Below are 27,765 nucleotides of genomic sequence, written 5' to 3'. Positions count from 1 at the left end.
ACTGCAAGGTATTACGCAGTAGATGTATAGTTACTTTGATCATCCTTTTTATTCTGTGCATTGTTATAATTGGTGTCAGTTTATTGCTACATGTTTTCTTTCCCATTTCCTCACATATACACTCTTCCAGTAACAGTACCATAGAGCATACATTTAGTGACCTGCCTCCCCATGAATTGTCATATCGACTTGCACTACGTAACAATACATTTATTCGAATGTTACACCATTCTCATCAGACCAGCAATGCGACCGATTGCTGGGTATGTGGCCAACTGCCTCCTTATCAAGAAACGAAGGGAGTTCTGCCCTTCTACCCTTTACCGTTCTCACACAATGGTTCGTGTGGAGCATGGTTTGCTCTAATGACATCAATAGATAGAAGGTACATAGCTTATCCAGGTGGCTGGATATATGGAAACCTGAATAAAGTAATGAATGAAGCATGCTTTCCAGACAAAGACGGATTCCCCCAAAGAAAGGGAACCGATTTAGAGAATGAAGAGTACGAACAGGGAAATGCATCTGTTAATTTTATAATGTTAAATGTTCAGCCCAAGCAAAACACAGGCCCACCGTTTATATCAGTCCTGCCAGCAAAAGGTGATTTATGTGTTAGTAAGAAAGGCTCAGTACATATGGGACACAGCAAGTGTAACACTGTAGTAGAGTTTGATGATAACGGACTTTCTTCTTTCAAAACATCACGCCATACCTATTTCATTTGCGGTCAGACAGCCTATGTACATCTGCCCTTAGACTGGGGTGGGACTTGTTATATAGCATTCTTATTGCCACCCGTTTTTCTAGCCCCATCCAATTATCACAGAGATTCACGACTAGAACATGTTAGACAAAAGAGAGAGACAGATTCTGCAGGTATCGATCAGACTGAAACAGCTTGGGAGCAATATACAGATTTCAACAGAGGATTCTTTTTCTTCATAGGTCCCGTCCAAAACAGTAAACTGATATGCAGGTTAACAAGGACTCTTGAAACAGTTGTAAATATAACTGCATCTGCCCTGGCGAACTTAACCCAGGAACCGTCTGCTATTAGACTTGTCGTTCTTCAAAACCGCCTCGTTCTAGACGTCATCTTGGCGGATAGGGGCGGAGCTTGTAGAGTGATCCGATCTAGTTGTTGCATTTTCATCCCAGATAATGCACCATCTGTGTACGAAGCAATAACAAGACTCCACAAAATTGCTAATGCCATACATCAAGATCCAGGCACATGGACTTGGTCCAGTTGGTTCTGGGGTGTAATATCTGCATGGGGATGGAAAGTTATGCCCTTCCTAGGAATGGCCCTACTTATGGTATTTGGTTGCTGTCTCTGTTTGCAGTGTGGCCCGGCGATTTGCGGGCTTGTGTGCTACTGCCTGTATTCCACATCCACGTAAACAAAGGATAAAAGATGAAGAAATGATGCTGTATGATCAACTATACGGTCTCATGAATATAGATGTATCCTGAAGGGTTATGTAGGTGACAAGGAGGGAATGAGGAAAATGATATTTTGCCTGACCAAATATGTCCACTACATATACCTTATGTTACATGTCATGTGCATGTCACCCATGCATATTTCCCGTAGTGGCCTGAATCACTAGGCCTCTGCAAACATGTCCTGCAAGTCAAGTCATCAAGTCTCCCAAACGTTAAGCTAAAATGAAGGCCCATGGTTTTTGCATTTTGCATTGTGCCCCTTTAAATAAATATCGTACTGGTTGAGCCTGAAACCACTTTCTGAATTAATGTTTACATGACTCTTGGCATACTGAGCTGCAGTCACGTCAGCAAGAAGTCTGCCAAGACAGTATTATGAATAACAGTTATCCGTCTGCTGTACAGAGTGGCATCCCTGCCCGGTGAGGAAAAGTAAACAGACCCGTCCGATAGCCATTCTGTCTCCATTTAAGTGAATTACAGTGCTTGCACCCATAGAAAGCTCATGCAATGAACGAATAAATATGCCCTCTCTGTCTTTTAGTGACGAACAACCTTTTCTTCAGATAATACATCCCCTGACTCTAGATATCAGTTGTACTAGATGTGCTGGTCGCCTTGACATAAGAGATCTCTCTGCTAGGTTGAAAGTCAGCCTCCTCCCAGTTACACGTCAATTGCACGTCAATTGCTCAAATTGCACAATTAGGGCACAGTTCGAGCTGGTCATGCCAACTCCTCCTCTAAGTACCCACCCACCTATGACACCTACCTATCACACACCTATGACTCATCAAGTGTACACCCACATGTTCTTATCTCATTTTCTGTCTTGCGCCTGCTCCTATGTACAAGGAGTAAAAAGTATATAATATAATGTTTTGTTATTAAATGTTAGAAGACTCTTCCTGAACCTCAGAGGTGATGGAACATATTCTCCCTTTGACTCGAGTTATTGGAATAAAGCCCATTTTAACTCAGATACCACAGACTCTGCTTCTCACTTGATGCATGATACTTATGTTAATGCCTAGAAATTCCGCCAGGGTAATTATTTATTTACCACAGGAGGTTGGAATTCCTCCTGGTACTCCACATCATCCTGTTCTTGTTCCTCATAATCTGAACTTTCATGTAGTTTTATGTGTAGTTCAGAGGGGCTGGTCGCTTGTCGGAACATAGAGCCCTCATCAGAGTCCTCAGTATCCAGAAGATGAGCAGGTGGGAATGGCTGGACCCTGCTCGGAGAGGTCAATTCCGGCGTGAGAGTACGCGTGGTCATCTTGAAGTGTGTATAAGTACACTTCAAGGGAGGCGACTCTACCGTCATCGAGCCAGTTGACGGAGTGGTCGTTGATGGGGGGAACATCGACAATCAAACCAGATTCCGTTGTCGACGGTGTCTTCTTTGATGACGATGTCGTCGACGGCAGCGTCGTCGACGATGGTTGCTTTGTCGACGGCTTCGCCGACGCTGGTGTCGCCGTCGACGGGTCCGTCGACGGTCTCGTCGACGCTGGTGTCGACGACGATGATCTCATCGACGATGAACTTGTCGTCGTCGATGGAGCCTTTACCTTTGATGACGATTTCGTCGACGATGATGAGGACTTCGTCGACGTCGATGGAGCTTTTGTCGACGGTGGCGTCGTCAATGACTTTTTGATAACAATAAGAGATGGAACAGACCTACCCGTCGACGACGAGGATGTAGTAGTCGTCGACGTTGATGTTAAAGATGACGCCATCGACGTGGAGATAGTGGCTGTCGACGTTGTCACAGGCAGAGCTGAAGACGTCACAAAAGGTTTCTTGAAGGCAGGGTCTTGTTGAGAAACCTTCACGGCAATGGCCTTAGAACGAACCTCTGAAGACTTGGGCGTCTTCTTTTGAGGTGGCTGCAAAGATGGTTCTGGGTATAACGTTCTAGGCCTTTTGGGAGAAGAGTGTATACTCCTAAGGGAACACTCACTCTCACCTGAAGAGACTGCCTGATCCTTGTCCTTGAGGCTCTGAAGCCATATCAGCAGGCGGCCCTCTCTGTCCTTGAGAGTTTTGGCTGAAAAAGTGCGACAGACTTTACAATCCTTTGCTGAATGGTCAGGGTAGAGACAGTAAAGGCAGTCCTCATGCCTGTCATCTACATGAAGCCTCTTCTTGCCACAAGAGGCACAAGATCTAAAGAGCCCCTTTTTTGGAGTATCAGCCATGGCTAAACTGAAAATCCCTCACAGAAAGACAATTCTGAGAAAAATATGTGGAAAAAATCCAGAAATACAAAGAAGCTGAGCAGAGCTCAGTGGAGACTCCCTTAGCACGACGTGCGGTAGAAAATCTGAGGGACTAGGGCTCCTTCCAGGAAGGTTCTAGAGGGTGGTGATATCTGATTGGCTCTTGGCCAAAGTTTGGTCCTTTTTACAAAAGGACATGGATATGTTACTAATGAGATACCTCTGGGCTATTACTATGTATATGTCTTTATGACATTAATCTTTTTATGTACCAGGGACACCCACCCCGACGACGGGGAAGAAATGCGTTACTTACCTGTAACAGCAGTTATCCAGTATTGGTATCTTTCATAGATTCACATGCCTGAATCATTCCCCGTCGTCGGGGTGGGAGTCCCCGGTAAATAATTATAGTAATGTCACCAGGACATATACTTAGTACTAGGCCAGAGGCCTCACATTAGTAGCCTATCTAGGTCCTTATGTAAAAAGGACCAAACTTTGGCCAGTAGCCAATCAGCCCTTATCACCCTCCTGACCTTCCTGGAAGGAGCCCTTGTCCCTCAGATTTTCGTAAGCACCGTGCCAAGTAGTACCTACTGAGAAGACTTAGGTGAGCCCTTCCAGGGGAGGCGGGTGGGTTGCATGTGAATCTATGAAAGATACCAATACTGGATAACTGCTGTTACAGGTAAGTAACGCATTTCTTATCCAGTATTATGGGTATCTTTCATAGATTCACATGCCTGAATCAGAATAGCAAGCAATAATGAGCACATTTCTCACATACATCTTGAAAGACATAATAAACTTATCATAAGTTGTTACACTGTTTACATGATACTAACAACCTGATAAGAAATGTGCGATAAATTACCTGGAAGGTGGGATGATAGGAAGAAGGCTCACCTCTAATGAAATAGATGACGTAGGACAGCCTGTCCTACTGCTGCATCCTTCATAAGTTCAGAATCCAAGCAGTAGTGCTTGGTGAACGTATGCGGCGTCTTCCATGTCGCCGCTCTCCAGATGTCGACAATGGGTACCCCAGCAAAGAGCGCCATGGAGGTGGCTACCGCTCTAGTGGAGTGTGCTCGAACCTTTGAAGGCAGAGGATGGCCCGCCTGTTGGTGACAGAATGCGATGGCTGCTGAAATCCATCTGGAAATGCTCTGTTTTGTCAATGCTAGGCCTTTCCTGGGCCTACTAAATGCCACAAACAATTGGTTGGACTTCCGAAATTGTTCTGTCCTGTGAATATAGAATTTGAGACATCGTTTGAGGTCCAATGAGTGTAGAGATCTTTCAACCGCGGATGATGGATTCGGGAAGAAAGATCTCAGGACAATAGGTTCATTGAGATGGAAAGAGGACGGAACCTTTGGAATAAATTTAGGATTAGTCCGTAGAATGACCCTGTCGTTCTTAAACTGGATGAAAGGGTCTTGCACAGAAAAAGCCTGCAGTTCACTCTCTCTCCTTGCTGACGTGAGCGCCAGTAATAGAGCCGTTTTCCATGACAAATATTTAAGATCTGTTTTGTGAATTGGCTCAAAAGGGTGTTTCATTAGTTGAGCTAGTACCACATTTAGTTGCCATGTAGGTGGTGACACTCGTACTGGAGGGAAAGTTCTGAATAATCCCTTCAGAAACTGCTTGACCAGTCTGTTGGTCCATAGTGAATCTCCACATGAAGAACGTCTGAACCTGGATATGGCCGCCAGGTGGACCTTCATTGAAGCGTGTACCAGCCCTGAATTGGCTAGGTGGAGCAGATAGGGCAGAATTTGTGCTGGAGTAGAAGTGAACGGGTGTAATTTCTGAGCCCTACACCACAAACAGAACCTTTTCCACTTAAGGGAATACGTTTTATTAGTACTTTTAGCCCGGGCCCGGGCTAGAACGACTCTGCATTCCTGCGGAAGATCTAAATTCTGGAACTCTCTGAACTCAGGAGCCAAGCCGATAATTTGAGAGATGTTGGATCCGGATGTTGGACTTGACCGTGGTTCATTGTGAGGAGATGTGGGCATAACCTGAATAGAATAGGAGGTTCCAGCGATAGAAGGTGTAGTTCTGTATACCAGTGCTGGCGCGGCCACGCTGGGGCTATCAGGATCATGGTACAGCTCTCTGCTTTCAATTTCCGGAGAACCCTGGGGATCAGGGGAAACGGTGGAAAAGCGTAAGCAAAGACCTTGCACCATGTCATCGAAAAGGCATTCCCGAGGGACCTTTTCTGGGGAACCCAGCTTGCGTAATGTTGGCATTTCGCATTTGTTTCTGTCGCAAAGAGATCCAGTGGAGGCTTTCCCCAACGGGAGAACACTGAGTCGAGCGTCTTCTGGTCGAGCTCCCACTCGTGGCAAATTGAGCGCTGTCTGCTTAGTGAGTCTGCCAGGGTGTTGTCTACTCCTGGGACATACTCTGCCCGCAGAGAAATGTTGTGCTGGAGCAGCCAGATCCAAATTTGCTGAGATTCTCGAGACAACGTCCTGGATCGAGTACCTCCCTGTTTGTTTAGGTAGTGCATTGTGGTGGTGTTGTCCGTCCTCACAAGCACTGGGAAGTTCCTGATTCGGGGTAGAAATGCTCGAAGTGCCAAGCGCACTGCTCATAACTCTAGCAAATTGATGTGGAGTTGTTTTTCTGCCACTGACCACTGACCATGTACTTGCAATTCCTGAAGGAACGCCCCCATCCTTCCAGTGACGCGTCCGTGGTTATCACATAAGGGGAGACTGGGAGTAGAAAAGGTAGGCCTTTGTTCAAGTTGTCGCCCAGAAGCCACCATCTCAGAGCCTTCTTCATGACCTGAGTGATCTTGATCCAGTCGTCGAAGGATCCTGTACTTTGGATCCACTGATTTGCCAAAGCTTCCTGTAGAGGTCGCATGCGGAGACGACAGTGCGGAATGAGAAATATGTTGGAAGACATCATTCCTAGCAACGACTTGAAGAGTCGAACCTTGACTCTCCGTTTGGTCTGTATTTGGACTGCCAGGGTCTTCAGCTTGAGCTGACGTTCCCTGGAAGGGAAGGCTTTCTCCTGTTGTGTATCCAACGATGCTCCTAGGAAATTGAGACGCTGTGACGGTCGTAGATTTGATTTTTCCTGGTTGAGCGTTAGGCCTAGGTTCTCGAAAAGATGAAGGCAGGCCGTAGAGGACTTGGCCACGCCTGTCCGAGTAGGAGCTTTGATGAGCCAGTCGTCCAGGTAGGGAAAGACTTGGTGATGATGCTGACGAAGGTATGCTGCTACTGGAGACAGACACTTCGTAAAGATGCGTGGAGCTGACTTCAGGCCGAATGGTAATACTCTGAACTGGTAGTGCCTGCCTGCTACTGCAAACCTCAAGAATTGTCGATGACTCTTGTGAATGAGGATATGAAAATAGGCATCCTGGAGGTCCAAGGATACCATATAGTCTTTTGAATTGAGTAGGTGTAATACTTCCTGTAGGGTAACCATACGGAAAGACTGCTTCTTGAGGTATTTGTTTAGGTTTCTCAAATCCAGTATTGGTCTCCACTGCCTCTTCTCCTTTTTTCTGATCAGGAAGAAACGGGAATAAAATCCTCTCCCCTTCTGTTCTCGAGGAACTCTTTCCACTGCTCCTTTCTGTAGCATTAGTGAGAGTTCCTGTTGAAGCATGTTTAGATTTTTGTGCTGCACAGGACATGGTGGATTCGGAGGAGGATGTTCCACAAATTCCAACGTGTGCCCGAAGCGGACTAACTGCAACACCCAACGATCTGATGTAATTTGCTTCCAATTGTGAAGGAAGTTGGTAATTTTTCCTCCAACTACGAATTGCGGAGAAGAGGTGGAGGCCAGCTGGAGAAAGCAGTCATTGACGTCTGTTATTGTCTTTCTTTCCTCCTCTTCCTCGAAAGGACGACTTATTGTATGAGGATTGTCCTTGTTGTTGTTGCCTCTGCTGATATTGAGGTTTGTATTGCTGGGAAGAGTTATAAGAGGACTTGTAACCTTGATAGTTGCCACGATTGTGTTGTCCTCGACCTCTGGATCCTCGAAAGGAATTATGCTTGTATTGTAGGGTGCCTAGGGCTTTCGCCGTTTCGGTATCCCTCTTAATACCTTGTAGCATGTCATCAATATGTTCACCGAAAAGTCTCTCCCCATCAAAAGGCATGTCGAGGACTTTGGCTTGCACTTCAGGCCGGAATGCGGTGGCTTTAAGCCAGCCCTGGCGCCTTAAAACTGCTGCTCCTGCCAATTGACGGAAACCTGTGGAGGCGATATCCAACGCCACCTCTATCATCTCTGAGGCAGAGCGTTCACCCTCCAGCAGAATCTTCCTAACCTCTTCTTTCTGGTCTTCTGGGATCGCCCCTAGATATGGGGCTATATCTGCCCATATCTGTCGATTGTAGCGACCTATTAATGCCAGAGAATTTGCAGCCCTGATTGATAGGGCGGACATGGAGGAAAATCTCTTGCCTTTGGCATCAAGTTTCCTTCCTTCTTTATCAGGAGGCGCTGTCATTGCCGCTGACGGATTGCGGGACTTCTGCTGAGCCGCCTGAGATATAACTGAATCAGGTTTAGTTTGTCCAGTTAAACATGCGGGTGCAGTGTCTGGGGCTTTGTATTTCTTTTCAAGCCTAGCCGGCATTGGAATGAGAGAAAAAGGAGTTTTCATTAGTTTTAGTGTGCTCCCATTTATAATCGATCACTGGAATGGAGCGAGCTGATCTCTTGAAGGGTTCTTTAAAATCATGAAGAAAACAGTCCTGCGTTTCCGATGCTATTTGGATGTTGAACCTTGCAGCCGCTCTTCCTACGATATTATGGAATCCCCCTAAGTCTTCAGGGGTTGAATCATCTTGTACTTGGTCTGGGGATAGTGGATCTGGGTCCGCATTATCATCAGAATCATCATCATGTATTTCACCTTCTTCATCTTGGGCCTCATCATTTCTCACTTCTTCCTCATATTCATCCTCATCAGTAGAGATTTGAGGAGGAAATGTCTCTTGCTCCTGACGTACATCTCGCGGGGGTGGCCACTGTCTATGTGTAGGAGTTGTTGTTTCCTGTGGTACCTGTACTCCAGAGGCAGGAGAAGACGATGGAAATCTTTGTTTATAGTCTGAAATAAGAAATTGGAGGTCAGAAACAATTGAAGCTGGAAGGCACACCATAGGCTGAACAGTAGTATGTTGTTGAACTGTCTCCTGAACTGTAATTTCCTCAAAATCTTCATTGTCCGAACTCTCATGAACTTTGATGTTGAGATGAGAGGGACTGGATGCTATGGGAAACATGGTCTGTTCTTCAGGATCTTCTGTTTCTAAAAACTGCGTTGGCAACAGCTGTTGGACCTTGCTGGGTGAAGTCATCTCTGGTGTAACCAAATATGATGACATTTTAAATCGTGTATATGTATACTTCAATGAGGGAGAGCCCTTAGATTGTAGATCCGCTGACGCGGTGTCCGTCGACGGTGGAGCATCCACCATTTTTGATGATGTAGCAGGTCTTTTCCTCAACTGAATTGTCGTCATTGAAGCCCTCGTCGATGACGATGACGACGATGTTTTCGTCGACGACGATGTCTTTGTCGACGGCGGCGTCGACACTGTAGCCGTCGACGACGGTGGCGTCGTCGACGATGGCGTCGTCGACGGTCTCGTCGACGGAGGTGTCGTCGACGACTTCGTCGACGGTATCCTCGCCGACGAGGAAGTCTTCGTCGACGGCTGTATCTTCGTCGACGGCTGTATCCTCGTCGACGATGGAATCTTCGTCGACGAGGAAGTCTTCGTCGACGATGGAATCTTCGTTGACGCTGGAAGCTTCGCCTTCGTCGATGATGAATGAGACGACGACGGGAGCGCCGTCAAAAGCGACGTCGACGGGTTTGCGACAGGAATGACAGAAGGTATTGACCTACCCATCGTCGACGACGTGGTAGTAGTCGATGCCATGGAGAAAGTAGACGCCGTGGATGTCGAAATGGAGACTGTCGACAAGGTCACAGGCAGGCCAGACGACACTATAGCAGGCTTCTTGAAGTCTGTCATCTGAAGAGAAGGTTTCTGAGGCTTGACCTTAGGATGACTCTCCATGGACTTTGGCTTCTTGTGAGGAGGCGCAACAGACTGATCTGGAGATGTCTGTCGAGGCCTTTTAGGAGCGGAGTGGAAGCTCCTGTAGGAACACTCGCTCTCACCTGAGGAGACTACCTGTTCTTTGTCCTTTAGTCTCTGGAGCCATAGTAGCAGTCGCCCTTCCCTGTCCTTCAACGTCTTGACCGGGAGAGTGCGACAAATCTTACATTCCTTGGCAGAATGCTGAGGATAGAGGCAATATAAGCAATCCTCATGCTTGTCCTCTATATGTAACCTCATTTTACTACAAGAGGCACAGGGTCGAAAAAGCCCTTTTTTAGGAGTAGTAGACATATCAACTACCAAAACTCCCTTCTATGAAGAATAAAAGGTAAAAAATCCAAAGATATAGGAAAAACCTGAGCAGAGCTCAGTGGAGACTCCCTTCAGCACGACGTGCGGTAGAAAATCTGAGGGACAAGGGCTCCTTCCAGGAAGGTCAGGAGGGTGATAAGGGCTGATTGGCTACTGGCCAAAGTTTGGTCCTTTTTACATAAGGACCTAGATAGGCTACTAATGTGAGGCCTCTGGCCTAGTACTAAGTACATGTCCTGGTGACATTACTATAATTATTTACCGGGGACTCCCACCCCGACGACGGGGAATGATTCAGGCATGTGAATCTATGAAAGATACCCATAATACTGGATAATGATTCAGGCATGTGAATCTATGAAAGATACCCCTAATACTGGATAATACTAACACTACTAGCAGAGGAGACGTCGACATACAAAGGGCTAATAAAATGTCTTTCAAGCACCTTTGATCCCCAGAGAAACATTGACTTTGAGAGATACACGTCTGGAATAGCCTTCCAACACACGGATCAATCGCTGGATGAGCTCGCAAGCTAGTGACACACTACGAATTCGACAAGTTCGACAATGAACAAGGGATTCGCCAGCGCATCATTGAAGGATGTCGTGACACGGACTTCAGGATGAGAATCCTAAAGGAATCGACCTTACTGGAGAAAATATTGTCAATGGCAAGGTCCGAGGCAAGGGCAATGGTGCAAGCAAAGCAAATGGAGCGTGGAAAGGAACGGCGAGTAGAACAGGCACACCCAATGGCGGAGAACAACCGCACAAACGGGTGGAAAAAAGGACAGAATGAATAAGTGGCAAGGAAACAACATGAGTCGACCTGTTACACATGTGGACTTGAATTCCCACACAAAGGCGAGTGCCCGGCAATGGGCCAAACCTGCAGGAAGTGCAATAGGAGCAATCATTTTGCCAGCGTCTGCTAGGGACTGCAGTTCAGAAGTGAAAGAGGAAGACCAGGAAGACCGAGGATGACAACGAGAAGGCATGTCAGACACGTAGAAACGACAAACAGAAGCTCATTGGCCGAGTCAGGAGAAGACGAGGAAGAAGAAAAGGTAGAACGACTGTACCTCATGTCCGATAATGCTGCCATGCCCACCGATGAGGGCATAACTAGAGAAAGCATCCACCTGGTGAACAAAGACAACATCAAGAAGACACAGACCGTGACCATAGAGGTGGGACCACACAAAACAGGCTCCGTGCTAGACAGCGGACAGCAACATGTAATATCATGTGTGTGTCGGAATATGAAAAAATGGAAGTAAAGCCAGTGTTGATGCCATCAAAATTTGAATCAAAAGTTGAAGAAAACCAGTGATGAACACGGGAAAATTCACAGAAAATTGCAAGGATACGACACTGACATTCTCCTCTAAACGCACAATGGAGTCTGCCCAATATAGAGTGTGCAGTCAGATGGCTTTATTTTTGTCAACGCCAGGTAAAATCCGGAGGTGACGGACAGTAAAAAATACAAAGATGATTCACATTCCATTGGAATAAAAAAAAAACACAATGGTGTGGGAGCCATTAGTTTTCAACTTTTTAGAAGCAAACTTCCACTTTGGGTGTTTGTTTTAAAAACATTTTTAAAACTTTGGAAACGTTTTACAACTGCTGTCATGTTTGACGGAGCTATCTGTCAAAGTTTTCAAACTTTGATAGCAACTCCAGTGATGGTAGTTTCTGGCAAAGTATAGAGATGTCCCTAGGGTAACAGACATCCCTAAATATGGTGGATGTGGTGTCTGTCAGGACGAAAGAGTAAAGTACTCTTGCAACCTGACCAAGATTAAACCATCTGCCAAACTCTAGATCAGGATCATAGTGTGACAGAGCATGTTCTGCAACAGTTTATTTTCTACTTGAAAAGTAAATGTAGACTGTAGGAAAGTCATCCTTTTTGCCTTGATCACCGCCATTTTCTTTTACTGGTACTGGTGATTACTGACTCTGAATGTGCCTTGGGCTCTACTAACAAGGCTTCTGCAGTAGCGGTTGCTTCCGTCAAAGAGTGGTGGGCGTGGGTAGGGGTTGGGGAAAACGAGGGAAGGGGGAATAATAAAAAAATAGCACTTACCTCTTGACTGCTGGCCACCAACTCTTCTTTCTCCATCCTCCTCTCGGCAGGAAGCACACAGCCTCCGAGAATCCCCTGACCAATCACAATGCTGCCTTAACAGTGTTGGTATTGGTCTGAGTACTGTGGTTCAGCACTCAGATAGGGGCTGGCAGGCTGTGCATGTTCTCCACCCAGGCTCTAATACAGCCTGTGTGGAGAACATGCAGAGTGTGCATCACACTTTGGCTAGCCCGAGACGGCCAACCAAAGTGTCATGCGCACTTTAGTTCCTGCCACCACTCCTCCCCCTTTGACGCAGGGAGCCCAGCCCACCCCCTTGCTTCAGCTGTAAGCTGAATACAAAAAGCATAATGATAATAACAAACATTATAATCATTTTATTTTTGTATGCAGCTTGCAGCAAAAACAGTGGAGCAATGCTCCTCCACCTTAGAGGAGGAACCACCACTGGGCTCTGGGCCAGTCCTCTGTTTAAAAGGTATATGATAATTGGTGTAATTACAATTGGTTCAGACAACCTACCTGTAAGTCCATAATATACAGGAAGTCATGTAGGTTTAGAGACCCCAATGGATTTAATAAATTTAAGTGTGCACTGCTTTGGCTTCTGGTGTCATTGTCAAGACAGCCCTCCTTTACAAGCTGGTTTTAAAATAAAACTGTATCCAAATTCGACTTTGGAATTAAAAGTACTTCCAAATAGCAGAACAAGCTTTTTTATCACCCCTAAGGTCTGCCCTAGGTGCCCCAAGGATAGGGTGACTTGTAATTAAAAGCAGGGACATTATAAAATATGTTTTATATGCCCTTTTTATATGACCTGGTGAGGGAAAAACAGCCAAAGTCGTTTTTCCCCATTGTAGTGCTGCTAGCTCCTAAGACTATCATAGGAAGGCTTTATTACACTTTAATAAAGTCTAACACATTTGTTTTCCCCCATTGTTGTGCTGCTAGCTCCAGAAACTAACATAGGAAGGCTTTATTAAACTTTAATAAAGTGTAACTTTTGGCAGGAGTCAGCTAACAAAATAGTTCAAAGTATCAAAACCATAGTTACAATAAATCCAAAAACTTGCCAAGGTTTATTTCATATAACTATTGCAGGAAAGTCGTTTTAGAACTTGCTTTCCTGAAGTTACCTAAAACAGCCCTGTAGCAGCCTCTTCTGATCAGCCAGCCTTTGACAGCCCGATCCAAGCTGCTCCCTGATTCAGTGTAGGTGTGAAGAGGACTGGGGCTGAAACAATGCAGCCATCTAGTGAGAGGATATCTGTTGCCTGCAGGTGTCATGACAGGAAGGGGGCCGGGTAGATAAAATGGTCTCCAAAGGGCGAAGCCCAGGTAGTACCAGAACCAGAACCAGGCCTACCCCCACTTCCTTGATCCGCAGCCAGATAGAAACCCCACTAATCAGATTCGGAGAGGGGCTCAAAGGGGGGTGTAGGGAAAAGTTAGCCACACCTGTGGGTTAGGTTATCCAGACTTGAACTTGAGTTTTGATTTTGTCATTTTGAATTCTATGACGGAAATATGTTACACTTCCCAGGAAATGGTCATACAGAGGGTGGCAACTTGAATCCCAGAATATTGAATAAAAACGGGAGATCTGCAATGCACCTCAGATATCTGCCTGGAGGCATCTGGAGAAGAAGTTCTGCCCTGCTGGACCTTGGACTGCACAAGAGAGGACTGCACTCATAAGGACTGCACCTGCTGCACACTCCAGGCTTCACAACAAAAGAACTTTGCCTGTCTTAAAATGATAAAGAGTGGACTCCCTGATAAGGAGCAGGTAGAAAAGTGCTGTAAGAAGGTACCTGCATCATCAACAACAAGGACAACTCCAGCTGGCAAGCTTCACCTGGATTTTACGTGGATTGACCAGGTGCATTGTGGGAGTTGCAGTCCCAAACTTCAAGAGGCAGACCACAGCTTCTGAACCCTTGGTTGGTGCTGTGACCCCTTTCCTGCATCAAGAAACCTTCAGAGAATTTTTTTTCAAAGTTTGGGAACTTTTGGCAAAGTTTTGTAGAAAAGCTCCATGAGAAGACCGGCACCGACGACGAGAGTCAAGCTGGCGGTGTTGAGTCCTCGACTCGGCCTGACAATGCAGGTTTGCCCCGCTTAAAGTTCTGGAGCTCCTCGCCGTCAATGGCGAAGAGAAAGATCTCCAGGACTCATTGAGGCATCATGCTGCAGCAGACTGGTGTCCTCAAACCAAAATCCAGATCCAAGGACCCGATCGCTCGACATCGAGAGAAGAAGCTCAAAAGAAGTGGCAAGTCAGAAGGTAAAAACCTGACCCGGGCCCTACTGCTCATCGGATCTGACCCGTGCTCCATAGCGGTCAGCCTGAAACTGTGACTGTGTCCCGGTCCAGTGTGACCTGATAGCTGCAGATGGTGCTTTTCTGGGTTAGGTGCTAGAAAGCTCACTTTTTAATATAAACTTTAAACATTCATATCTCAGGTACCCTACATTGAATTTTTGTTGTTTTGGTGTTTAAAAATACAAATATTCTCTTTTGTTATAAATCTGGTGTTGGATTTTTATTGTGTTTTGTGTTATACTTATTTATTGTTTTGGTGATATTAAATGCTTTACACACCTGTCCCCTAAATTAAGCATTACTACTCGTCAGCCAAGCTACCAAGGGTTGTGCAAGGATTAATTTATTGAGACTTGACTGGACCTTATTTGTGTTTGTGGTATTATTACTAGCTGTAGGTACATACCTGCACCTACTAATAAACCACCTACCAACATAGACATATAAAAATATAAATACAGTTCATATCTAAAATTAGTACTTTCCTAAATGATGTACATGTTATGTAAAAGAAATTTCAATATTGCTTTGTAGCACTGCCTCAATAAATTCTGAGAAAGTAAGGACTTAAAACATTCAGGTCTTCAGTAGTCCATAAAATAGCATATTGATACCCTATTTTCATAGGGGCTTGGGTGGTGAGTTCCAAAGACTTGCTGCTTGCCCTGACAAAGCTCTATGGGGCATATTATCAAGAACAGGCGATAAAATTATTGCCGCTTTATCGGCAGGAAACTGCTGCTAAAGCGGTGATAATAGGCTTGATAATATGCCCTTGTGAATTCCCATAGCAGCCCAGGTTAACACCAGAACCTTGGCTGCTATGGGAATTCACAAGGACATATTATCAAGGCCATTATCGCCGCTTTAGCTGTAGTTTCCTGCCAATAAAGCTGCGATAATTTTATCGCCTGTTCTTGATAATATGGCCTATGTTCGGTACGCATTTTATATTATAGCATTAAGACCGCAACTTTTGTTATTGCTTCCTTGTTTCCATATATCAAGTAGCAGACTGACATTTGTGACTACTTTCCATTTTGTGATTACCTATCCAAAAATAAAATAAAAAGTGAAGTAGATAACATAAACAGGGTTACTGCTGCAAGACATTTCATACGTTACGAGGTATTACACAAATTAATAATTCTAGCAAAATGTATATTTACATGGGCTCATAGTTGACGTTGGGACATGGCAGAGGGGATGGGGTTGCAAAATGGGATTAAAAGGAAGAATTATTCAGTGTTTCCTTTGCTTAAGAAAGTATGTTTTTAGATCAACCTTAAATATATAGAAAAAGAAGATACGAATAAGTCAGTTGTGAGTGTGTTCCAACAAGAAAAAAGGTCAGAATCTGACGTTGTACAGATATATATAACATACAAATTAGAATTGGAGATTGAGTTCACAAGAACCCTGGTATGTTTGCTGGACTATTGCAATATAATTTACATCTGCGGCTCGAAGAAGGAAATTCTGAAAATCCAAAGAACACAGAACCATCTGCAGTAGTAGTCTGGCTCAATGTGAACAAACCTGACCACATCCCTTCAGCACCTAAAGAACTCCTCTGGATGATGATGGAACTTAGAATACAATTCAAAGTTCTCAGTCTAATTTTCAAATTTGTTCGGGCAGTTGGTCTCATATTCCTGAAAGCTTGTGACTCCTCTGCAGCCTGTGCCAAAACCTAAGGTCCAGCAACGAATTCGGATTTGTTCCCCTCAATACAGAGCAAAGGGCGTTCATCTCTAGAATTCGCTGGATCTTCATCTGAGAACAGTAGTCATCACAGCATCTTTCAAAGAGGCTTTGAAAACTTACCTTTTCAAAGGGACATTTAACTAAAATTCAATCCCCATTGCTCATTCTCACTTTGCTTTTTTTTTTTTACAGAAGAGCGCAGGCACCTTAAGACACCTGAGATTTTGTTCCTGTTGTTTTCCCCCATCATGAAACATATTTTCTCCTCCCCGCCCTCCGTCAAAGTGAATACTGACATTTTCATCCGTTTCCCTCGTTTCTTTCCTGTTGAATCGCTCTAAGTGGCGCCAGCGATCCGTGAGCACATTGAAAATTAATTAATGAAATAAATATTTTAGATTATCTTACCACGGTGTTCACATGCTCCTAGCAAATTAATGATATTCGGATGATGTCCAAGTTTGTACAGAACTTCTAGCTCACCAGCAAAATCCCTGTGATCATCTTTTGATGCATATTCTAAAAGAAAAATAGAGATGTTGGCAATTAATTTGATGAGTATTAGACTTTTCATAACTACATGTTTATACAGATTTAATACTCAGCAACTAATTTAATGAGTCTTAGACTTTTCGTGACAGCATGTTTATACCTATTTATTTGAGTAGTCTTGTTGACATACTTGTTTTATTCAGTGGAGGTATGACCACAAGGTGCAACTCAATATTTTACAATACAATTTGTACATATGAATGGATGTTTTTATCCTACGCCATCACAGCCCAAATATGTTTAAGAATACTGATGTAATTTTAATGTTATTAAACAAAAAGAAATGTCACACTAAGGGGGTCATTAGTATGGAGGGCGAGACAGCCGCACGCCTGGCGGGCGGTCCCGTATACCGTTACGGTGGCGGGCGGACCTTGTCCGCCCACCATAGTAATGATCCCCTAAGTACTCTGGAAGTCCCACTGGAAGTCAATAGAGATATTTTAGAGCAAGAGCTCGGATTTCTTTAGACTGATGCAGATTATGGTTACCTCATTTTTTACCCTGTGACAATTTTGTAGGCTCCTTTAACGTGCTCCTATGTAGACTGCATTGCAGAAGTGAAGTTAAAATAAGATTAGTGCCCTGGTAATCCAGTTCAATCTAGTGTCTTCACTGGAGATGTAGGATGACCCTTCTAGTAATTATAAGGTGGTGCTTGGTGCTTTAGACCATTTCTGCTATCTGACATTGAGGGGAAGGTCGATATCAAACCAAATCCAGAGGTTTCTCGCTGACTGAACTGGAGTTAGGGCCTCACTTAGGGGCATATTATCAAGAAATGCGAGAAAATTATCGCAAAGGGCTTGCGGTGCAACGCTATGGCACTTCCTTGTAGATCTGCCCCCTAGTCTCTTGTTCGAATGTATGTATATGGTATTTCTATAGCACAAACCTACCGAAAAGGCAGCAGAGCACTGTACATGGTTAAAGGCAAGCATAACGTAATAAAGTAAGAGGAGAGAAATCTGGGTGTTGATGGTTAATGCATTGTGATATAGTGTTCTTTAATGTGTGCTAAAAAAGTGGCCAAGAGAACTTGGGGGCATATTATCAAGAACGGGGATAAATTATCGCACTTTAGCGGCAGGAAACTGCCGCTAATGCGGCGATAATGGGCTTGATAATATGCCCTTGAGAATTCTCATAGCAGCCCAGGTTAACACCAGAACCTGGGCTGCTATAGGAATTCACAAGGACATATTATCAAGCTCATTATCTTCGCTTTAGCGGCTGTTTCCAGCCCTGTGCTACGCTGCAGCACTTCCGAAGCACAGGGATGCGACATATTTACAAGAATATGTTGCATCTCTGTGCTTCCCCCTGCGCTGGCGCACAAACTGCAGCCATGCGCTAGCGCAGGCACCCTTGCACCATGGTGCAAGGATGCCTGCGTCGTGGGGAGATTGTTTTTGTGCAGGAAGGGGCACCTTCCTGAACAATAACAACCACTACAGGCATTTTCCTCTTTCAATGCGTGCTGTAGAATGCAGCACACATTTAAAGAGGAAAAAACGAGGAGAAATGAAAACATTTCTCCTCGTTGCGCCTCGCTACCTCTAGGGTGGTGTAGCATTCAGACGCCTCTCCAGATTTACAAATTCTCGTAAATCTGGAGATGTGTCTTGTTCCATGGGTGTTGCGTGGGAACACCCACAGCAACACCCATGGAACGCCCCTTCAACGCAAAGAGCTGCGTGTGAAGGTGCCGTATTTACAAGGAGAAGAAAAAGTCACGCAAGGTGGCTTTTCCTGTCCTTGTAAATATAGAGGAGCCCCCTGATCCACCAGTATGTCACGTAAAGTGACAAACTGGTGGCGCAGGGGGCTTGTAAATCTGCCCCTAGGCGTTGTGATTTTGCCAGTTTTCAGGTGTTATAATTGGTATAGGGAGAGGATCTAGTGCCATGGGTGTCATGTAAATGTCAAACAGGAAAGGGTGAAGCATTGCAGACATGAGCTGGGAAAAAGCAGTGGTCGCCCATCCCCGTTAAGGCAGCCTGACCATCATTGTGATCTGTTGGCCCCATGGCGGATGGGGCGTCAGGTCAGAAATTTTTACTGGTTTACACAAAGCTACTGGAGGCTACACTAGTGTAAACCTAATTCTTCCTCCCTCTCTAAATACAGGGAGACTGCAAGTTTTGTGGGTAGAAGGGCATGGGGAGATTCTTCTGAAGGTACAGAGATCTCTGCCAGGCAGGTGGAGATCTCTAAATATGATGGTAAGTCATTCACCAGAATAGCAGCGCTCATTAATGATGCCACTCCGGCAGGACAGTGGGATGGCCACCAAACCTTTATTAAGGCAATTAGTGGATTAAGTTGTATGCTTCTCTTTTTTTATTTTATAATCCTGCAAAAGACTTGTTGTGAATTGACGGATCTCTTCAATCATTCCCTCCTCAATCAATTAAAAAGTCCCATGTTCCATTTGGGGCTATAATTTGTGGGCATCAGCTGTGGAGATGACAAAGAACTTGTGAGGTGATTTGCACTTAAAGTAGTTCGGGTCTCTAATGTGCCACAGAGCGATGCATACAACACGGAGGCTCTGGATTTGGTAATGCTTCAACTCATTTCTACCAAACAGTGTACTTCAAGTTATAGGCCAATAGGTATTTCTCTCTCTATTGGTCACAGATCATCAATTTCTCATTGTGTTTTAGGCCATATAACCCTGAATAGTTGTACTCCGATAACCTAGCTGCAACGTCTTCCCAAGGGCACTATATGGTGGATACAGAAAATGGTGAAGAATAGCTATGCAACCTGTTTTGTGCATCTGGGGGAACAAAAAGCCCCGAGGAAGTCCTTGTGCAGGACGAAATGCATTGGCGGGGCTGATGCACTGTTTTTAAAGGAAGCTATGGATTTATAATAAAGAAGGTTTTGAATAAATATTGAAGTGCTGGCGGATCCCTTACGAGTGTTTTGTGGATTTGAAATGGGACTTTATTTTTTCAAAAATACACGTTTGGAATGATTTAACATTGATGAGATTAAATGGGAACTGTGAAATTGACTGAAATACTATCTGTTGGGTATGGATCGGCTGATATTCCTGTTATTTCAATATTGACTGTTTAATATATTGTCTGCCTCTTCTAAAACGCTTTATGTGTGTTGACAATGGGGCTTTAAGTAGCCAAACCAGTTATAGGAAGAGCACTACTTGGCTGTTTCTACTAACTGTGGAAATGCTATGTTAGTAGCCATAGCTGTCCGTCATTTTGGTTTGGCATGATGCATAAACAATCCACTTTTCACATATGTGTAACTTAGTAAATACATCAGGCTTGCTTCCTGTGTTGTAATTTTTCATATCAAACATATCGGACCTGTGACATCAGGCCGATAGACATATTGGCTTGCCACTATATTCAACTCAGGACCACTGTATTGAGTTTAAGCTTTTCCACAAGTAAATAATCAGGCATACTGTCATAGCATTACAGAAGTTTACAAAATTACAGTTGGAAAAGCAGACTACTATGAGATCATAACAAAGATCCTCACAGAATAAATCTTCTATAACCATGTTTTTTCCCAGGAGGTAAATACACCAAAACACCACCAAAACCTGTGCATTTTACAGTAATCTGTGACATTCCATGTACCAAAATTCTAACCTTTCTTTTTTACAGAGTAATAACAATCCATTCTTAAATGGATTGCTGTTAACATTTGCTTTTCACCATTGACACGCCAGGCCTACTAATCTTTCATAATAAACAAAAATGTTCTAAAGCCACGATCATTGACTTGCACCATAACCAATTCAGTCCTGCAGTAGAAGCATTGCCACCAGCTAAGAATATGCAATATAAACTTTTTAGTAGAAGCACACAACTTTGGCCCAATCACTTACTATCTTGGGGGACCAACATGTGAATGGAGCCTAAGTCCCTCTATCAGTAGTAGCCTGATAACTCTTTTTTTGCTGATCACATTGAAATTACTTAATTGTGTGTGACAGTTAAAAATGTTTATAACAAGCAGAGGTTTTCTTAAAAAAAGGGTTTAACTTATTTAAACAGCTTAAATATTTAGATAATCTATTTCAAGGGAGTTTGGGTTATGGCTGCTAATGTCTCAATATTTATTTTAATATGTGATGTATTGTAATGTAATATTTGACTTAGGTGCAGAGCTAGGGGGTCATCCACCCGCCATCCTATCGGTTATTGGGGCCGCCTGCCATAAGGGCTGGGGTCCCGTGGGGGTATTAGGATGCGCCCGCCACTGTGGCGGGCGCATCCTGCATTTTTAGCATTGTGGCGGGCGGTGCTCTCAGCACCGCCCGCCACAATGCTAAAAATGCACGTATGCATTTGCATAAACAAAGCGGCAGGCACTGCGCGGTGCCTGCCGCTTTGTTTATGCAAATGCAGGGGGTACCACAGGTACCCTCCGTGTGCACCCCCCACCTCTCCTTCACACTGGTGGCCCGCAGAGGGCCCCCAAAATGAAGACCATATGCCTTTCCGTGGCGGCATCGCTGCCACGGAAAGGCATCTAAACAAGCCCATGCTAATATGGCTGGCGGTGTCTATTAGACACCGCCACCATATTAGACCTTTTCCTCCCCGGTCGCAAGGTGACCGGGGAGGAAAAGCGGCAGACGGTCTTTCCGTCCGCCGCGGTCCCCCCGCCATACTAATATAGCGGGGGGTCATTTAGGTGAGGATGGCGGGCGAATTGCCCCCGCCAGGCCGGCGATGGCTACCGCCAGCCTGGCGGTGGCAATTTGCCCGCCATCCTAATGGGCCCCCTAGTTACTATAAGGGTTAGAGTGCAATAGTTACCATTTGTATCATTTAATTCAATTTAATGTGTTATATTTCCGCGAACTTCATTTGTATATGTTCATGACTTGGGTAGAATTTGGTTTAGGGTTAACTTTTTAGTGTTAGGAGGCATATTGCAAGGATTATGAAGGGGAACAGGGTGTCCTTTCAGGTTACTTTAAAGGGCATCATCAAGGTTACATGTGGAGACAAAGTTATAGATTATATGGTGTTGATGAGATAGTATGCTGATGTGACACATTTGTATGTTAAACAGATTGGTAAATTGGAGTTCTACTCTCCCTCCCACCCATCATTAAAATGCCATTTGCATCAACTGGTATTTAAGCTGATGATCGTCTTACAAAACACATATTTTCCAAGCATGCTGGTGGTCCATTTTTAACTAATGAGACCAACCTTTCATTCTTTTGATTGCTGCATCCATCCGCAGGCCGTCCTTTTTAATTCGCGCTTTAAGAACTTGCCCAAAGTTGCCCTCCCCTATCACATCTTGAAACTTGATGTCGTTCCACTCCAGGACAGGGTAGACTTTAGGGTCTTGACCGTTTTTGGCCTTACGGAGATGGCTGCCGGAGTTATACTGCACCGCTGGCTCTTCCCGCTGCAAAAACAGAGATATTAGATTTGGTGGGTTTGTATAAACATCGAACCGTGTTACAAAGGTGTAACAGGCCTACGAAACATAGAAACTACAAAACATGTCAATGCCACATTCTACACAAACACCAAGGAGCTGGAAGCATGGAAGCTTCCAGTGGCGGCTAACCAAGGGAGTGCTTTGGGGCGGGGAGGGGCAGGGTAGGGGGGTGGTGGAGTCCGACATACAACGGACAGGAGTGAGGCAAGTAATTAAATAAATAAAACAATTTACTTGCGCGCTCGCATCACCAACTCTGCGCTGCAGCGCGCACAAGGTAAAGCTAAGGTTTTTTATTTAATTACTTACCTTACTCCTGTCCGTCGTATGTTGGACTCCACTACCCCCCCCCACCCTGCCCCTGCCCCTGCCCCTGCCCCACCCCGCCTCACCGCCCCACAGCACTCCCTGGGCGAGCCGCCACTAGAAGCTTCATATGTTTTTAGTTGATCTTTTTGAAGAACGAGGCTTAAAACAGGATATCTTGAAGCAAACTACAGATATTTAATGGCATATTACTTATTTGGTGTGTAAAGTACTGCCACTGTGTACTTCTAGCTCCACATGACTTCTTGTGCAATAGCAGCCTCCCCAAATAAGAAGACATGAGCAGAGATTAATTTCTGTTGCATTGTTGTAGCTTCAGATAAATAATAAATGCAAACTTTGCTCTTTACGGCCATTATATGAAATGGTATTTAGACAAAATATCGAGTAAGAAATGTTGACTTACACAAATATCGAGTTGTAAATATTGTGACACAGAAATATAGACAGCAAGAATATCTTGGTCAAGAATATCGATATTAAGATAAGAAATATCAGGGCATATTAGCAAGGAGTTGCGATATTTATCGCAAAACGCGCCTAGCGCGTTAATTTTGATCGCTGCCTATCGCTTGATACTTTAGCGGAGAAAACATGCTATTAGCAACGTTACCACTGTGCTAAAATATCCAGCGACAGCGACTAAATGCCTGAAGATCGCTGGAAATCCAGCGATATTCACGCAATAAAGCGATATTCACGCAATAACGCCATGGTGGACTTAGACTGATAATCCACCTCCCATTGGGGAATACAGGTAAGTAAGGTTTCAAGCAGGTTTTAATTACTAGCGATAATAGCACTTAGCGTGACTTTTTTTATCGCTTTGCCTGCGTTGCTAATAGGCGATAGCTGTGTTCGCGACTGCTTTCAGTTGCTAACAGTTTGGGTACGCCCACTTTGCATGTCATTAGCGATAAATATCGCTGACATGAAAAGCGGGCGCCAAACAGGTCGCTATCGCCTGAAAGCTGTCGCTAACTGCTGTTAGCAACAGCTTGCTGATAGGGCGATAGTAATATCGCCGCTTTAGCGCCAAAAAGTGCCGCTGAAGCGGCGATACAACCCTTGCTAATATGCCCCATCGTTTTTAAAAATATAGAGGTCAATATCGTTTGCAAAAATATAGTTGTTTAAAATATCGATTTTTTTTAATTAGTGGTATGTATTTTAGTATATATTTTAAATGTATTTCTATATTTTTTTGTATTAGTATTGTTTATGTTTTTTAATATGTGTTAAATTTTTAGTAGTTACCAATTTTATTTTAATTACATTTTGTGTTTTTTAGTTCTGTAGCAGGTTATGGGTTTATAGGGGAATAGGGTGGGAAGTAATTTAATTATAATAAATTAAAAAAATTTTTTATTTATTAATATTGATTTAATTGTGTTTATTGTGGGAAGTAATTTATTATTAATTGTATGTTAATTAATATTAATAAATTAATTGGTGATTGATTTTGGTAATTGTGTAAAAAACTTAGGGGCGGGTTGTGGGGTTTATAGGGGTAAAGGGTGGGAAGTAATTTATTTTTAATTAATTAATAATTAGCTGATAACTAATATTCATTAATTAATTGAAAATTAAATACGGAAATTGTGTAATTAACATTAGGTGCTGGGTTGTGGGGTTTAAAGGTGTAAAGGGTGGGAAGTAATTTATGTTTAATTAATTAATAATTAGTTGTTCATTATTATTAATTAATTAATTGAAAATATTTTAATATGGAAATTGTGTAATTAATTTTAGGTGTGGGTTGTGGAGTTTATAGGGGTAAGGGGTGGGAAGTAATTTATGTTTATTTAATTAATAAATTGTTGATCTTTAATATTAATTAATTAATTGATAATTAGGGTCATTGTTTATTTTTTTGTATGTGGTTTTGGTTTTATTGGGGTAAAGGGTGGGGAGAAAATTAATTTTACTTAGTTATTAAATACTATTAGTTTTTTTCATTTAAAATACATTTTAATTGTGTGTAATTTTTTCAGTTTCATTTTAGCTGTGAGCTGTGGGGATTATAGGGGTAAAGGTGGGAAGTTAATTAATTTTATGTTTCATTTGTTTTTTTAGTAAATAATATTTAATTGATAATTATGTTAACAATGGAAGTACATTTTCATGAAAAATGTAGATTTGGAATGTGAATTGTGTGGTGTTAAACGGTGGGAAATAAAAGGAAATTTTAAAAAACTAAATTTGTGTAATAATGAATGGTTTTTCTCTAAATAATTTAAAATTTAAAATTATTATTTGTTTGAAAAGTATTTTTTTATTTGATTTATTATAATATTTGTAGGTATTTGTCATATGTATTTAACATAAACAATTATTATTTTATTAATATCAAATATATTTGTATTTACATTTTTGACATATTTATATATTTTTCAATTATTTTGTTTTTTAAATATTATTTTTTGCTGTTGATATTTGGTTCGTTTTTAATTTTGAACTGACTGAGTGGGGATACTAATTTGTACCCCTCCACAATCTAACACTTTCCCTACTGTTGCACTGACTGGAGTGGGAATAGTAAATTTGATCCCTCCACTATCCAACACTTTCCCTACTGTTACACTCATTGGAGTGGGAATAGTAATTTTTACCCCACCGCTATCCAACACTTTCCCTACTGTTGCACGCATTGGAGTGAAAATGTAATTTTTACCCCTCCGCTATCTCACACTTTCCCTACTGTTGCATTGACTGGTGTGGGAATAGTACTTTTTATCCCTCTGCTATCCAACACTTTCCCTACTGCTGCACTGACTGGAGTGGCAATTGTAAATTTTGACCCTCCACTAGCCAACACTTTCCCTACTGTTGCACTGACTGGAGTGGGAATAGTAACTTTTATCCCTCTGTTATCCAACACTTTCCCTACTGTTGGACTCACTGGAGTGGGAATAGTAATTTTTAGCCCTCTGCTATCCAACACTTTCCCTACTGTTGCACTGAGTGGAGTGGGAAATTTAAGTTTAAAGAGTTTTAAACAGTTTGATGTTTAATTTGTGATAAAATGTTTTTTTTTAAATAGATTTGTGTTATTGGTTTATATATATATATCTTTTTTTAACATGTGTGGCCAAGCCCAGGCCACGGTTTGTACAACCGCTAGACCCCAGTGGGTCTGCAGTAATGGAATTACCAAGGCATTGTGAAGCTGGAGGGGCCGTTTTCATTTCAGGGAAGCGTTTCGAACATTGTTTGTCCCACGTTTTTATTTTTTCCACTATGGAGACGCTGGCGTCCACATGGATATGTAAAATAAAAAAGGACTTTAAATCCCATCCTGCTTTGCTACATCACCTACCTTATTACTATCAGGGTTACTTTTGAAAATAAAGGTGGGATTTCCTTGTAAAACTGCTGGTGTTCCTCATTGTGTGTGTAAGCCGCCCGGAGGAAGGGAGACATCCTGAAACGCTTTGGCTGCGTGAGTGTGGGGAGATGCTTTGAAGGAGCCACCCTGCTTGGGGCCAGACTTCCAGCGAGTGCAACCACCGGAGTGGCAACTTCTTTTTTGAATATATATGCATTTCGAGGATACGGTATTTGGAAATGATCTATGCTTACTCAAATTGTATTTTACAGAGATTGTTTATTTTCATGTATAGATATACATATTCTTAGCTAAGGTGTGATGAATAACACCGTATGCAAGCTGAATTTGCTGTAACAATTTGAGAATCATGTTAACAACACTTTTTACCATTCCAATATGTCTGCCATTTATGTTTGTTAGTCCGACTTCTATGTCGACTACAGGTCTGTAATACTGAAACTTTATTTAATGTCGGTGTCCTCTGTGTGAAGTTACACGTGAACAAGGCTTCTTAGCTGAAACGCGTTGTGTAATAAACTGCTAACTTGATACCTGGGATCCCTTTGCCTGTTTGCCTGAGAGCGCAAGACAAACACTTTGTGTACTTTCTGATATATATATATATATCACCTCCACGTTGGTTCACAGCACGGGATTTCTGCAGCGCTCATGCATGTGCGTTGTCCTGCGGCTGAACCCACGCCGCTCAATTATGCCAAAAACTTTTCCTCATCAAAGGAAAAACGGGTCGCACAGCCAGATTTGATTATAACAGCAATCTTCTTTTATTACTAAGTATCACAGGGCAATAGCGCAACTGATCTACGCGTTTCGGTGTCTCTCCACCTTGCTCACGATCAACAGGGTTGCCCCACCCCTTTACTTTTTAAAGATTACATTTTTTTCTTTACTCTCATTTCCTGTCACATGTTGTTCCAAGGATTCTGGTCCTTGTAGTTTACAACTTGTTATTTACAAAAAAAGTCAACCTTTATAGTGTTCAAAGTGATGTTATTAACCAAACATCTTTGTCTTAGTTCTTTGTTTGTCCAGTGTATGTTGCCTTCCAATAGGCCGTGTTTATTATTTTTATGCCTTCCAATAGGCTGATTTTGGGTTTATGGCCACTGCTGGACAGTAGTATGTTTGAATTCTTTTATACTATTTCTGCTTCATAGGTGCACATATAGTTCCTCCGATTGATTTAATCCATTTGGATGCAGGCTCCTCAGATTAATGATGAATCTCGATTCTGCTTGCCTCAGTTTTCTCTCCCGATCACCTCCACGTTCTCCTTTTGGAATTGTTTGTATGCCATAAAATTTTAATTTTTGCCAATCTGCCTGATGGTATTGTTCCATGTGTTTTGCTATGGCATTTGACCGGTCCTTGTGGATTGGTGCCCGCATATGTTGCAGAATTCTGTTTTTCAATTCTACTGTTGTGCTGCCCACATACTTCATTGGGCATGGACATTCAACTACATACACCGTGAATGGAGTTTTGCATGTGATACACTGTCTGATTTGCCACTTCTTTTTGTTTGCCAAGGTCAGCTCTTTTGTAGGTTTGGCTATTTGGCACACCTTACATCCGTAGCACTTCACAAACCCTTTGGTTTTGAGCCAATCATCTTGTCGTTTCTTCTGAAAGTGGCTGTGAATCAAGTGATCTTTTAAATTTTTGGCACGTCTGTATGTTATCGTTGAATGATTACCCACAATGTCCTTCACTGTGTCATCCAATTGTAGCAGTTTCCACTTTTTTCTTAGAATTTTCCCAATTTTTTCACTTTCTTGGGAGTAGTCCATGATCAAACGAATTTTTCCT

General features: G+C 43.1%; 1 protein-coding gene across 1 annotated transcript in view; it reads right to left on the bottom strand.

Annotated features, from left to right (window-relative positions):
* Window positions 1-27,765, bottom strand: part of TEK (TEK receptor tyrosine kinase) — a 668,093-nt gene that overhangs the window by 122,638 nt on the left and 517,690 nt on the right. The window contains exons 15-16 of the mRNA XM_078676713.1: window positions 22,037-22,241; window positions 16,683-16,793 (exon numbers count right to left, since the gene is read on the bottom strand). Coding sequence (XP_078532839.1) covers window positions 16,683-16,793; window positions 22,037-22,241 — 316 coding nt within the window. The remainder of the gene's footprint in view (window positions 1-16,682; window positions 16,794-22,036; window positions 22,242-27,765) is intronic.

The sequence above is a fragment of the Lissotriton helveticus genome, chromosome 2_1 (genome assembly GCF_964261635.1).
Source record: "Lissotriton helveticus chromosome 2_1, aLisHel1.1, whole genome shotgun sequence".
NCBI lineage: Eukaryota > Metazoa > Chordata > Amphibia > Caudata > Salamandridae > Lissotriton > Lissotriton helveticus.
The sequence above is the reverse complement of the archived record's forward strand: the minus strand, read 5'-3'. Positions and strand labels throughout refer to the sequence as shown.